We start from the raw sequence: 14127 nt of genomic DNA on the forward strand, positions 1-14127 counted from the left end.
AATAATTTCAAATTACTAGAAAGTCCTGACAGTTTTTCAAGTATCTTTCATTAAACATGAATGCTCCAAATAATTTTCCTAAAAGCCTTTCAGCTTTCTCAAAAAAGCTATATATGACTAACTTGTTTGTAGAGAGGAAAAATAACAAAACCACCCAAATAAGAAAACAAAAAACACCAACAAAAAAAATGCTAAAACATCAAACTAAAAAAGGAATTAACTACATTTGAAACTTCGTGGATCTACAGAAAATGTAAAGGGACATGAAATTTACTGCAACTGAACTAGTCTCTATTTTGAAACAAATCACTCTCTTTCTGCTGTACTATATTAGATAAAAGGAATTTTAAAGGGTCCCGTTCTCAAAATTATTTTAGAATTCCAACGAATGACAATTCGACACGTTTTGCATGTGGTGTCCTGGAAGAGCACCAGGAAACTTTAGAGAGGACTCCGACGCCTCAGAAGGGGAGCTAACCTCTCAGCAGGACCCATATGTCTGCGGGCAGGTCCGCAGCCTAAAACTCCCAATTCTCTCAATTCTTACATGCTCCTGACACGATCGAGCGGAGCGAATTCGGTTTCCCAGAAACAGTGATGCCCAGCGCTGCCTGACCCGCCGCGGCCGCCCTCCCACCTCGGTTTTTCCAAAGGCCTTCACTCCCCGCCCGCCGTTCCCCCACCTCCGCCCCGTCTCGCTGCGCCAATGGCCCCGCAGCTGCTCACGCCCGGTCCCTCCGCCCAGCGCCATCGCGGGAAGACAGGGGGAGGTTGGAGCGGGGGGAGCCGGGCCTGCCCGCGACGTGGCCGCGGCAACAACCAAACCGCACGGAGCCCGGTGACGGGGCGGGGATTGCCGGGCGCTCTGGCCCCGGTGAGGCGCAAAGCGGCCCCACGGGCAGGGCCGAGGCGGCCATGGCAGCGGGAGGGGCGCAGACGCCCAGGCCGCAGCCCCCGGGGGCCAGGCCGCCGCTCGCCCGGCGGCGGGGCCGGGGGCCAACCCGCAGTTACCTTGCGCCGCGGGCAGTGCGATCCTCGCTAGGGCCCCGAGGTCCGGCAGCGGCGGCTTCGGCGTCACTGCCCTGGATGTGGGTAACGGACCCGAGTGCTTGAGCACCTTCTCCAGAAGTCCGGATCTTAAATGGACGGCGGCACTCAGGCAGCCCCAAGGAGCGAGCGGCGAGGGGCGGCGTGGCCGTGAGCCGGACCGGGTCTGGCCCTGTCTATGGTTCCGAGGCTGCTCTCGAAATGGCGTCCGGCCGCTCGCAGCTCCGCGCACGGCACGGGGGCGACCAGCGCACCGCGCAGGGGCTCTCGCGAGACCCACGTCCAAACAAGCCCCTGCACGCTCGGACTCGCTGTCTCTCGCGAGATATCGCGCCCGGAAGCAGTGGCTCAAATGCTCGCGAGATTTGGGTAGGCATGTGGCCTTGTCACGCACCTCCGCTCTCTCGCGAGGGTTGGCACGCGCCCGCCGCCCGGCGGGAGGGGCCGTGGCGCGGGCGGCGGCTCTGAGGGCGGCGGCTCTGAGGGCGGCGGCTCTGAGGGCGGCGGCTCTGAGGGCGGCGGCTCTGAGGGCGGCGGCTCTGAGGGCGGCGGCTCTGAGGGCGGCGGCTCTGAGGGCGGCGGCTCTGAGGGCGGCGGCTCTGAGGGCGGCGGCTCTGAGGGCGGCGGCTCTGAGCGGGCCCGGGGCTCTGCGGGCTGCGCCCAGCGCCGCCGCCCGAGTGCTTTCGTGGCGCGGGTGCCTGCGGGACTGTGGGATTCCGGTGCGTTCGGAGCACCCGTTCCTACCCTAGCTGTGGGAGAGCCGTGTTCCTTCAGGACGTTCTTGCACCCCATGCCGACGCCTTTCCTAGGCTCTTGTTTCAGGAATCTAAAGTGGATTCGTTTATGGAGTGAACAGGAGGGTGAAGTTACTGTGTTCCTTCACCAGAGATTGTGCTGACGAGATGATTTAATGGGTCTGCAGTCTCGTCTTCGCCTATTTGGCTGAGGGCTTGATGTAGTTCAGTCAGATTAACAATGCCCGAAGGTATTCAGCCGTGCCCTTCTGCCAGAAACGACACGTCCCTTCATGGGCTAGCAGTGCCTTGCAGATTTTTTAGCCAGTTCAATTCCAAGTAAATCTGTCAATGACCTGTTCTTCTGGTGCAGCTTTTGGCCCAAGCCACTGCAGACTGCTGGAGCCTTGAAGCTTAGAAGGGAAGTTGTATTTTGTGAAAAAAAGACCCTCTTGTCTCATTAATAGTTGTTTGTTTCCCTCAGAGTTCACAGAATGGTTAATTTGTATTTAAATTTAATAATACGTTTGGGGCAATTGTTCAAGGTAGGACAAATAGCATTAAGTGAGTTTCCTCCTGCAGTCAGCATGAAATAAATTGTTGCTGGGGAATTTTAGGTGGGGGTTTTGTTGTTCTAGAAATCTGAAACAACGTAAAGAGAAATTCTAAACAAACTTTACCTCCTGAAATTATAATTTTTCTGAAAATCCCAGGCTACTGTCTCATTTAATGTCATTTCTAACAAAGTTCCTGAAATGTTAATAGCAGAAAATGATCCTGGGGTTCTTGCCCAGAGTGTCCAAGCTTTTCTAAGATGAAGTGGTCAACTAGTAGAGTTTGGAACATTTAGGAAAAAATATCTGTTAAAAATGAAAAACGAAGCATGACTATTATAGGGTTTTTTCCAACCTAATAATTTCTGTACAGTTTGGTTGTAAACAAAATTACTAGTCTTCTCACAGAGAAAATGAGGTTTATTGTATTTGTTCCCATGCACTGCTCTGGCTGCTTGTCCCCCTCAGCTTCCAGTCAGCCACCAGGTCTGGTCTAACCACCTCCATGTTCCTTGTTCCCTCACCTTGTGATTGCGACTGAAGTATGTGCATAAGCTCATGTTGGATTTACCCACGGCTTTTCTTGTCATCATATACCTGTGGAGCCAGGCTCTGGAAGGAGTGCACAGACATGGGGTTTTTAGTGTATTCCACTAACACACCCCTTGCCCTCGGCTGGCACCCAGGCAGTGTGAGAGAAAGGATGCACCCTCACGCCTACAGTACTCAGAGAGGATGAGGGTTGCTAATGAGGGATCTGGAGTAGCAAATAGCTGCACAAGCTGCATGTCCAGCCCTGTTGTCAGACCCTGTGTATCACAGCAATGTCCCGGCTCATCGGCTGTCGACGCTCATCTCCGCAGGGCTGTTGGTGTGGTCACTACGCGCTTGGCTGGATTCACTTCTGGAGCTGAGCGGAAGCTCTCAGTACCACATTTCCTAAAAAATGTTTTCTTATTTGTGGGATGGCCTGATCTGGACAGACTGGCTCTGCAGTGCTGAGACCTAATGGCGATTTATCGCTGGTGTTCCTTCCTCTAAACCTGGCTCTGTACTCGCGCCAGGAAGTTCGTTCGCCTAAGGTGCCAGGGCTGCGGGCGGGAGTTTTTTTGTAATTACCCGCGCTGCGAGGGGTAGGAAGGAGCGCGCAGAATTTACAACCAAAAGCCGAACGAAATAAAAACTAACTCCTACCTTCCCACACCGGGAGTCGAACCCGGGCCGCCTGGGTGAAAACCAGGAATCCTAACCGCTAGACCATGTGGGATTGCACATCTCTGCGGCTGGCTTTTGCCCACTAATTCCTGCTTGGTTCGTTTCAGCGCGGTTCCCTGCCCGCTGCGTTTTCTGTCACTGCATGCTCGTGCTGCGCGCTGCCCACCGCTCCTTACCCCCTGCCCGCTGACCACCGTTCACTGCTCGTTGACCTCTGCCCGCACCGTTGGTCAGGATCAGGGACTGGGGTGAGGGGTGCAGGGCCACTCCCTCAGTTAAAAGATGAGGTTGAAGGTTGACAAAACTGAAGTAGGAAATTACTAATGGGAAGATGAACAAATGAAGTATGGCCTAAAAAGGCACAGAAACTTTGTATCAGCCACCGGAGTGCTCTGAAACAATCTGAGCAACGACAAAAGCAGGCAGAACAACTGCACTACCCAGTTTTGACTACAAGAAGTAGTCAAAACAACCTTATCAGACACTGGTAGAATGCAGGTAACAGGTGGCACACTGAAGTGGCTGGCTGCAGATGTGCAGGAAGAACTGACTATTTGGCATGTGGAGGAGTGATGCTGGATTATTGAAGAAACTTCAGAATGAATGTACTTAAACCATTTTAATCTTCCAATATGTAACACTGAACTGTGAAAATGGAATATGTGGAAAATTCACACCTAAATAGGCAAAGGAGAGAGTTAGGACTATTGTAGTGAAGCATGTAAAACCAGTGGTGGTGACAGTAATGTATTTAGGAGGTCAGAGTTGCTACCAAGGCAGAAAACATCATTATGAAAAGTCTCCAATTACACCCACACCAAGTGAGTAAATGTCACATCAGCATATCATGTGCTTGCTACATTTAGATTTCACAACGGCTTGATTTCTGGAGCAGCTGGTTGGAGAACATAAAAGAAACAATTGAGTTTAATGCTGAGTCGTGTGAAGGGCTGTTAGAACAGTCATGTGTCACCCTGATTCTTAAGTTTTTCTAAAGCCTTCTGAGTTTACATTCTATTGGGAAACTTTCCCACACAGTTTCTGTAAATAACATGTTGTTTTGCATTCCTTCATAGAGGTGGAGAGACTTGATGTACTAGTGGTTTGTCCAATGTCTTTGGAGAGGTGGCCCATTCACTCTCCAATCCACTGTCACCTTTAGAAAAGTATAAAAGTTAGAGTCAGAAAATAAGCTTTCTCTTTTACCTTGCAAAGTAGCAGGTAGCTCGCATTGTGCTTTCTCGTGTCCTATAGCGACAGTCATGCATAGCAGTGAGTATAATGTATTTAATCTGGTGACATTGAAAGAACAACATCAACAAAGAAATTCCTACCTCAAGAGATTATTAAAAAATGAATAAATCAAAATGATAGCATGGTTGCAAGAAGCATGAGGATTCTAAAATTACTCACAACACTTGTATCACCACAAAGAAAAAAGCTATGGCTACAAAGAACCATAAAAAAGGTTATGGAAATATTAAATTAAAGATAAAACACCCTTCAAAATGTGAAGATGGCATAGGTGGCATATGGACATGGTCCATATGCCAGAAGAGAAAATCCTGAATAGGTTATAAACTATCAAATTAATCTGACAGTAACTACAGAAGGTAAATTTGAGCAGATTCTGTTTCCTTGCATGGATCCAAATTACAACCCACTGACCTGCATGAGGTTGCTAAAGACATGGACAAGGACTGGCTGACAGCCAGACAGCCCAGCTTTTTTGGCACACAGTGATCTTAGTCTGTCTCTGACACGAGGGGGAAATTTGCTCCCCAAGGACTTGACCGTGGTGGTGGAGAGATTTGAGCTTCTTCTATGTATCAACCTGCCTGTCCTCAGCTTCTCGTCTAGTTTCAGAAGTAGATGAATCTCTGTCTCCTTCCAGAAGGCTTAGTGAGATGTCAGTATGAGCAGCAGTGCCTGCACATACGCCCCTCCACTTTTGCTTGCTTAGGAATTGCATGTGAGAGGAGAGCAAAGGTTTTCCTTTGTTAACCATCCCTGAAGATCAGGACTTGGGGAGGCAGAACTTTGGCTTCATTTCAACTGCCCATTCTCATACTATTAATCTCACCTGTCTGTGAAGCTGTTCTCAGGTTCCCAAGAGCACTAACAAGCCCTTAGGCCAGCCTCACTTAGGGCTTGCACTCCAGCCCTGCCCAGGAGCCCCAGTTCACATCAGCCCTGGACCCTCAGTCCCCATCTGAGCTGAGGTGTGCTTGTTTCCAGTGCTCTCACCAATGTGCCCATGCCCATGGCCATGCCCAGCCCTGAGTCTCTCTGATCCTGACCTGGAGCCTGCCTGCCTGACCTAACCTCTCAGTTACTACAGACCTGTCATGGGCTAGGCCTGTCCCTGGTCACCATCACTGGCCTCATGCTGATCCCAGCCTGCAGACTGACTTTCCAGGTTGACCTCAGACTTGCCTCATCCCTATGAACTGCTCAACAGTCTGGGCTACCCATGAGACAGCCCCACCATGGTGGGGCTGACCATGACCTTCTGCAGATGTGCTATTCTGGGGGACTACCTGCAGGTTGCATGGGGTAGTCCCCTGAGACACTGCTCTGGTGTAATCCCAAGTGTTTACACTCTCCTCTAACAGCAGCTGTTCACAATGAGCAGCCTCAGAGGTACATGGACAGAGACGTACAAGTTTGAGTTGTCAGCACACAGCCTGAGTGCACAGCACTCAAATTAAAATATGAGAACCTGTTGGTTGAGTTGATCTGCTTAGTAGATCTCCAAGATGTTTAAAAAACTAACAAAGAACAGCCTTCAAAGGGGTTTGCCTAAAGCTGAATACCTACATGCTGAGAGGAACCTAGCTTGCTTGTCACAGTCAGTGCAGCACAGGGGGACATTGAGCATTGCAATGCTGGCAATAACAGGTTTGGAAAATTCACTTCCCCCTGCAGTTATGTGGTAGAGCAAAGAATTTGCTGCTGTTACCACTGAGTTCAGAAAGAACATGGATCATCCTCAAACCCTTGACTGTATAAGAAAGGATAACAGATAAAGAGTTATAACCCACTTCTAGTGCTCATGATAGGATTTCTGTTTTCAGCAGGTGGTTGCAGGCAGAGGTCAAGACAATACCTGAGAGCAAAAAGAATTGAATTTTAAAAAATGAAAACTATTTTATTTTATTGAAAGGATACATTAAGAAATAACAACGTGCATAAATTTCAGTTGAAGACACCTATAAACAACAAAATGGAAGAAATTTTTTTGTGTTAGTTAAGAAGAACAGGAATAATGGGATGAAGCTGAGAAAAAATAGGCAAAACAACTTGGTGGGATTTCAGATAGGTGTCTGAATGGTTATCCTAGAGACAACAAGGCCAGAATGAATTATCCCCAGAAATGCCTCTGCACTGGTCAGAAATGGTCAAAGTGATCTCACAAATCCCCATCTTTCCCCCTGGCCTTCCAGGTTACTCATAGAAATAGGGATTCAATTAGTTTGTCAAGGCTTGTGATAAGAAAACATCAGATTGTAGGATTAACTTGAGGAGTTACAGGTTCTGCCTGTGGCTAAACAATAAACTCAGTTCTTGCCAAGAACCTGCAATATTACATTGTGTGGCACAAACATCAGCCACAGCAAAGCCAGAGGGCCAAGCAGCACTTGCACCCCAGTGGGAGAGCAAGCAGGGTGGTACAGGGAGGTGGCACAGCTCTGTCTCCGCTGCTCATGCTGCTGTTTGGGTGCACCGGTGGTACTAGCTCAATCTTGTGTAATAAGCCATGGTCACAGGCATCTCAGCAATTGGCCTCTGCTCTGGGCAGGTGTCCCCCAGCTCAAGGCTGCTGGTAGAGAAACAGTTTCATGTTTTCCAGAGTATAACATCTCCTGTGGGGCAGAGAGCACTACTGCCCAGCTTGACCAGTAAATCCTTAGCAGAAATATATTTGAGAACAGTAGATTTTACAAGAAACAGAGAAGTATGAGAGGCTGTGATACAGTAGAAGTCCTTTGGGAACCTGTAACTGATTTGGTGTAAGGAGCATAAGTACCTATTTTGAGGAGTTTTCATCCCACAGGAATTTTGAAGTAAGGCAGACAGACCTCTGCTGGGGACATTTTCCTGACCTTCACAGCCAGCAGCCTCAGAGTTTGGCTCATAGAAAATTACCTGGGAGCATGGACCTCCCTTCCTGTGTCTTGTCTAGCCTTGGGACAAGGACTACCCTGGACAGCAGAGTCGATCTGTTTCACAAGGGACATCCCACATCCACCTTCGTCCCCTGTTCTTCTGGCCCATCCTGGAGTGTGGCTGCACTCTTCATTCTCTTCCCAGTGCTTGCCAGATCAACCATAAGGCCAATACAGGTTCCTAACTGTCAAAACACCACTCACTTTTGATCCATGCCAGTTTAATGAGCTGATGGGGTTCATGCAAGCTCAGATAAACACCAGAATCAGGACTCAGAGCATCAAGAGAAGCAGGACTTGTTGAACCCTCAGCTCTGTTCAGCCATTTCACCCACTGCACCCTTCCTTCCCATGCAAGGGCATGTTGACATTGTATCTAATGTCCTTCCTCTCTTGACAGCTCTCCTCTCAAAGGACACTTCCCTCCTTTGCTGAGGGGAGATGTTACCCACACCCCCCCCCGCCATATAATGCCATGGCTTTGTCAGCAGCCAGGGAGCCACAGTAGCAGGGAAGATGGCAAAAACCTCCCCTGTATGTTTTACTCACAATCTGTTTTAGAAAGCAGGAAAGGAAACAAAGAGCATTTGCTGCTCCATCTGTTTCCATGTCCCATGCTGCACAGTTGGGTTAGAGCCAGCTGCTGCATTGCCAAGCAGTAACGCGGCAGCACTGCTGCTTACTCTGCAAAGGATGGTAAGGCAGAAAAAATTAGGACTGGAGGATTTTTTAAAAGCCCCATTGCAGAACACCTGGCTAGTTATATAAATGTACATCATGACTGCTAAGGAAAAAAAAAAAAAAAAAAAAAAAAAAAAAAAAAAAAAAAGACAAACACACCAAACCTGCTGATTGGTGCTTAAAAACATGTATTTTTACAAATGGTAAAATATCTTCAACTGTCCTTTTCCAAAGGACTGTCCTGGGCTATTCAATATCATCATCTTCAAAAAACACACAGGATTAATGAAGAACAGGGATGCTTTTTTCTTTTCTTCATACTTGCTAAGACCATTTGCCAGAGAGAACTCTCACAGCACACAATCCAAAGAACTTCAGCCAGCAATGCCTGCAACCAAACCAAGTCAGCCTGGTTCCATACAATAAGGTCTTTGAGACACTGGATACAAGAGGTCTGTGCTGAAATACTGGAGAATTCACCACATATGGTGAATTTGAGCCCAGCTCAAACCTCTAGCTCCCTGATATGGAGTTACAGACATGTTGGTTGGGAGGGATCTTTCATGAGCATTAGCTCAAACTCTTGCTTGAAATGAGATCATCACCAATACTAGATCAGGTAACCCATGGTTTTGCATAGCCAAACCTTGAAAATCTCCAAGGACAGAGATCTCATCACCCATCTGAGTATCTGAGTGAACTGTGATCCCCAATCAGTCCAGCACTTGATCTTTGTTGCAGCAAAGAGCTCCCCATGGTGAGCCCACATGGTAAACACTCATAGGAGTATCTGGGCAGTAGTTTGACCTATTTAACACAAGGCTTTCACAGAATGTTCTGTGGTATTATTGGCTCCCTCATCACAAGAGCACACTGAGCTGCTCCTGCTCCTGTCCCCTCTTTCAGCCATGGGGGCTTGGAGTGCTGGAGGCAGGAAGGGATGACAGATGAGCAGGAGACAAGGTGACAGCATGACAGCTCCATACTCACCATGCAGAAGGAGCAGAGAGTTTGGCGTCAGTAACCAGGGTTAGCCAGGGTCGAGTGACTGCTGACCCAGTGAGTGGGCCCGGCACAAGCTTCAGTGGAGTACAGCTGAGTTGAGGTCAAGGCTGAGGACCTGAGCTCAAATGCAGTTCAGGAGTAGCACAGGAAATCTCCAGTGAAGCATCTCCCAACATTCCCACCATTGCTGGTGCCCTGGAAGGTGCACCCAAGGCTACAGATGTACTGAGGCAGTGCTGGATGAAAGCCTAGCCACACAGACCTTGCGAAGTATTTTAGGCATCTACTTCCAGTGTCTCAACAAAGGAGCTGTTACTCCCTTCCTTGATGTACATGGAGACAGTTACTGTGGGTCTGGTGCTGGACTGGACTGGTTCCAAGTTGTTCAACCCAGTTTGTTAATAGAGGCAGAGCAAGGGCAGTGCCTGCTGGCCCAAACATCTAGGGCAATGTGCTGGCTGCACTCACATCTGTAGTATATCTGCCCAGGGATTGCCAGAACTCTCAGCCTGGGACATACAAGGAGGACAGCAGCACTGCAATCCTAAGCTTTCCATAGCTTTAGCATCACTAATCCTTCCACGCACCCACATGAGAAAGACCTCTCATGCTAGGACCTCCACCTGCCATTTCCTGACATGGAGTGTATGCCCAAGTATGAGCACCAGAAGAGCTGTTTCATGAAAGGGTGTACAACTCCAAACAGTTACTTCCACTTGGGAGCAGAATCTGAGGAACAATTCAAGCGTGATCTCAGAGAGCTGCCTCATTTTGCAGTTCCGCGGTGACAGTTGTACAGTATATCCTTCAGCCAAGAACAAGCAGCAACAAGATGATTTGGCCTGGAAACACTGATCTCTTACTGCATCTTACAGTGGTCTGGTGTTCAGAGCCTTACAATAAATTAAGGCAATTTCTTCTTTTATTAGCACTAGAGCCAGGGCCCTCTCCTCTCAGAGACACTGTGGTGTTTTTTTCCATGCTCTCAAGCTACTTCACATTCACCTCCTGCTGCCACTTTTGGTGTATTGATAACAGGCCTCGTGACTGGTGGGTTAGATTTCCCAGGTATGTGTCACAATGACCCACCTGTATCTCTGAAGGAGAACTGCCTTGTGTTATTGCATTAGGTACCACTAGCAGAAGTTTTCCTCAGCTCCTGACTGTCCGAGCTGTGAAAGTCTCTGAAAAAGTTCCCACAAAAGAAGCTTTTCCTTTAGATGCTTTATTTTCCCCCTCTGGGATTACTCTCCCCCTCCCTGAGTCACCAGTGTACCACTGGCACCTTTGTGCAAGGCTCAGCCTCAGAGCTGTCTGCTGTGCTGGATAACTGAACCTTCTGTCACCCAGCTTTCCTTCTCCAGCAGTAGGGACCTCTGCTCCCAAGTGTCCTAGATGTCAGCAGGTGTGTGACCCTCCTCTAGTGAGGAGGTTCTGCCTTTAAGATGGCTTCCTTGCTCTGCATTTTGATGCCCTTCTGCTGTGTGACTTTGTGCAGGTCAGCAAAGAGCTGCCAGCTCATGAGTTGGACTGACCTGAGATGTCATGTCAGTGCGCCCTTTGTGTCCTTGAGAGCCTCCAGTTTGCCCGTTTTGGCCTGAAGAGAGACAGGATCTCTTAGTGCAGAATAACACCCCAAGAGTTTGAGCTGTGGCAGCCAAGTGGTGATGTTTCAGTTCTTCAGCAAGGCTGCCAGACGTGTAGGTTGAAAACAGCCTGCACATTATCATCAAACCCTGAAATACACAAAATAAAATGAGAATGTTGCAAAAAAGAAGAATAGTTTGTCTGGTCCCTCCTGCAACCAACTTCCCACTTACAGTGTCAGGTCACTCATTTTAGGGGGCCCCGAAGCTGGGCCTTCTGAAACCTTTCATGTCCCCAGCATCTATTTTCAGCACGTTCAAAGGACCTTGCTAGCACAAAAAATACAATCAAACTGTTACAATTCTTACACACTAAGTCTACAGGAGCCCTTGAACAGAGACTATCAGGCTGCAATAAGCATTCTCCTAGTAGTACTGTTTTCCTGAGGACAGGTGTAGCCTGTATTGGCAAAGATAAGCAATATCTGCATCTCCACAGGAGGGATGCCAATTTAATCATGATAGAGCTACACCAGCAAATTTTTGTTTTCAACACAGACCTGGTTCAATTCCTTCTTTCCTTCCCTGCTAGCCTGTGCCTCAGCCCCTGAACTTTGCAGTCCCACAGAACTCAACTTCTCCTGCCTGCTTTCCCACAGCACCCCAGACATCTCCAGCATCTTCACAGCCCCTGTGGGGGTCCCCACTTGCCACTGGCCCCCAGCTGCAGGGACACACTCTCCTCCCCTCCCTTCCCCCCCCCCCCCATAAGCACAGTGCAGCTGTGTGACCAGCTCACAAGTGCAGCAGCCATGATCTCACTGTCTCTCTATTTCCTATTTAAAAATGCAGTGCGAATTTCATGGGAATGTCTTCAGATCAAGTTACCCTCGAGTTCTCAATAGTGCCAAAATGACATTTGAAAGTAAGAGCAGTGCTCTGGATGGGACCCTGACCATTGGTTTGCATGAGGTCATTAATAAGCTGAATGGACTAATTTCTTACAGACATTTGCTCCCTGGTGTGATATGGGCCCCAAACACTCTGTTAGTGGGAAAATCCACCAAGTACCTGTCAAGTCTTGCACCCCCAGTTATAGGGTCTGAGGAATCTGAGCAGCTCAACCCTCAGGATTTGTCTCCACATGGGATTGTTTCTATTCTGGAATACCAGGATAAAAGATTCCTTAGAGTAGTGCCACATTGCAGCAATTACTGAGATACACGAGCTGTTCTGTGCCACCATGCCAAATAACATACCCCAAAGCAGAAGGTGATCTAGCAGGGCTGACCTTTAAGGCACGGCTTGTTTATTCAGAGTACTCAGCTGGCCGAGGAGCATGGCTCTACTTGTTCTTGAAGTCTCTGAACCTATGCTGTTTGTACACTGCTGGTGGATCTGTGCATCTGCTGGAGACACATCTGATGTTCCTACACAGCTTTGACCAGTCTACTATGTGCTCAGGATAGAGAAGAAACAGAAAGTCTGCAAAATGTGCCCAGACAAAGCTGCTGGGGCAAAAAAAGAGAAAACATCTGGGCAAACCCAGAGAATGGCAGCCTTACAGCTTAGGCTGACTCAAATGTCTGTACCTTCCTCGCTGGAAGGAGAGACAGCTCAACACCCAGCATGGGCAAAGGAGCTTCCCTCTCTCAATGCTCCACACTGGTTCAAGTCTCCCCTGCCACTTTCCATCCACGCTCTTGGAGGATGTCGGGAGTACCAGAGGGCAGAGCAGAACCAATAAAGCCTCATGTGCCCAGGGCAGGGGGAGGCAGCGTCGGGAGAACAAGGTTCACCGGTGCAGCTGTGATCCAGCGGCGCGCACAGGCCGCATCTGGGGCCCACAACTACAGCGCTGCCATAAGGTCCCCGAGAGCAAGATGTGACCTGCCAGACCACGGCTTTCCTCACAAAAGGGGTCACGACCGCTGACTTTTGGCATTGACTTGTTTCTCAAATAAGGCTTCCGTGGCTCCAAAACAGATGTGCCGGCTCCGCTTCCACTCTCGTTTCCACTCCTCGAGCCGGAGGAGTGGAAACTAACTTCCTCCGTTAGTGGCGACGCCGGAGCTCGGCGGACTCGGTCGGATTCGACAAAGGCCGCACCCGCCGCCAGGGCCAGCCCTCGACCCACGGCTTCGCCACTAACGCCGGCCTCGTCAGTCCCGATCAGCCCCGGCCCGCTCCCTCCCAGCACAGCAGCCCCCGGCAGAGGGACCCGGGGAGCGGTCGGGGGTCCCGGGTCGGGCCGCACCGCCCCCGGGCGGGGCTGGGATCGGGTTTCACATCCTGCCCCGCTCGCAGGCAGAGCGGCCATGGCGGAGAGGTAAGTGCGACCACCACGCACCTGTTGAGCGCCGGGAGAGGGGAGAGAGGCGTTGCCACTTCCCTGGGCAGTGGGCCTGGGCCGGGAGCCACTCCCGGCTCGGGTGGACGCGGGGCCGGGCAAGCCGACGCGGCAGGTGAAATGGAGCCGTGCCGTGCTGAGCCGAGCCGTGCCGAGCGGTCAGACTCGTGCGAGGCGGTGGTCCCGGGCCACTTCCCGTCGTGGTGGGGCTGTCTGTGGTGGGGCCTCCTTCTCGCACTGCTCTAGCTCCCGCCGGGGCCTCTGCTTGGGGCCGGGACTGGGCTATTTGCTGCCTCCGAGCAAGGCAGGCGGGCAGCCGTGAGCTCGGCCGAGCGGGGCCGGCCCGGCCCTGACTCGAATCCTCCCTCTTGCTTGGCCCCGGCGCCTCCTCGGAGGCTGCGGCCGGATTCTGTCGGGTGCCCTCGAAGACGGGCGGCTCGTCGGGACCACACCATGGTTTTGTGCCCGTTCCAGCCCAGGCTCGGTGGCACTGGGCTGGGTGCCCCCGTAGCTTTCTATTTTTCGCTTAAAAAATAACCGCTTTTATGGAATGATATTGAAAATACTGTCGGGTGTGGCTGTTGCACTGTGGCCAGGAGAGGGTTCTGTCCTCTCCTGGAAGTGGGTAGGGAGACAAGATCACCTGTTGGCAGTGAAAATGGAGGGCTAGGTAGCCAGGCCAGTTTCCCAGGCTGCATCTGGCTTCCGACAAACGCAGGCGGATTTTACGGGTCCAATGAATAACCCTGTTGATTGAGAACTGTTCCTGTTCCCTCTGCGCCTGGG

General features: G+C 50.3%; 2 protein-coding genes, 1 long non-coding RNA gene and 1 other non-coding gene across 12 annotated transcripts in view; 1 reads left to right on the top strand and 3 right to left on the bottom strand.

Annotated features, from left to right (window-relative positions):
• RBM39 (RNA binding motif protein 39) overlaps positions 1-1357 on the bottom strand; it is a 30793-nt gene extending 29436 nt beyond the window's left edge. For 2 of the 7 annotated variants that reach the window (XR_012051600.1, XM_030288852.4), the window contains exon 1: positions 1012-1340. The gene's annotated coding sequence lies outside the window, so the exon portion shown is untranslated. Of the gene's footprint in view, positions 1-1011 lie in introns of all 7 variants that reach the window. The other 5 variants (XM_072917202.1, XM_041720254.2, XM_012570151.4 and 2 more) reach the window with 4 other exon arrangements.
• A 2173-nt stretch (positions 1358-3530) lies between these two features.
• On the bottom strand, positions 3531-3602 carry TRNAE-UUC (transfer RNA glutamic acid (anticodon UUC)). Its single transcript has one exon. It is a non-coding gene; the product is annotated as a tRNA-Glu (tRNA).
• Positions 3603-8568: 4966 nt separating this feature from the next.
• On the bottom strand, positions 8569-14126 carry LOC115497884 (uncharacterized). The gene is made up of 2 exons (XR_012051516.1): positions 13342-14126; positions 8569-11141 (listed from the first exon to the last, which is right to left on the bottom strand). It is a non-coding gene; the product is annotated as an uncharacterized lncRNA (long non-coding RNA).
• The window catches only part of LOC100217539 (rho GTPase-activating protein 39), a 61822-nt gene continuing 60533 nt past the window's right edge, over positions 12839-14127 (top strand). For 2 of the 3 annotated variants that reach the window (XM_012570142.5, XM_072916942.1), the window contains exon 1: positions 12839-13320. In XM_012570142.5, the coding sequence (XP_012425596.4) occupies positions 13310-13320 (11 nt within the window). In that variant the 5' untranslated portion in view covers positions 12839-13309. The remainder of the gene's footprint in view (positions 13321-14127) is intronic. The other variant, XM_072916941.1, reaches the window with a different exon arrangement.

The sequence above is a fragment of the Taeniopygia guttata genome, chromosome 20 (assembly GCF_048771995.1).
Source record: "Taeniopygia guttata chromosome 20, bTaeGut7.mat, whole genome shotgun sequence".
Classification (NCBI taxonomy): domain Eukaryota; kingdom Metazoa; phylum Chordata; class Aves; order Passeriformes; family Estrildidae; genus Taeniopygia; species Taeniopygia guttata.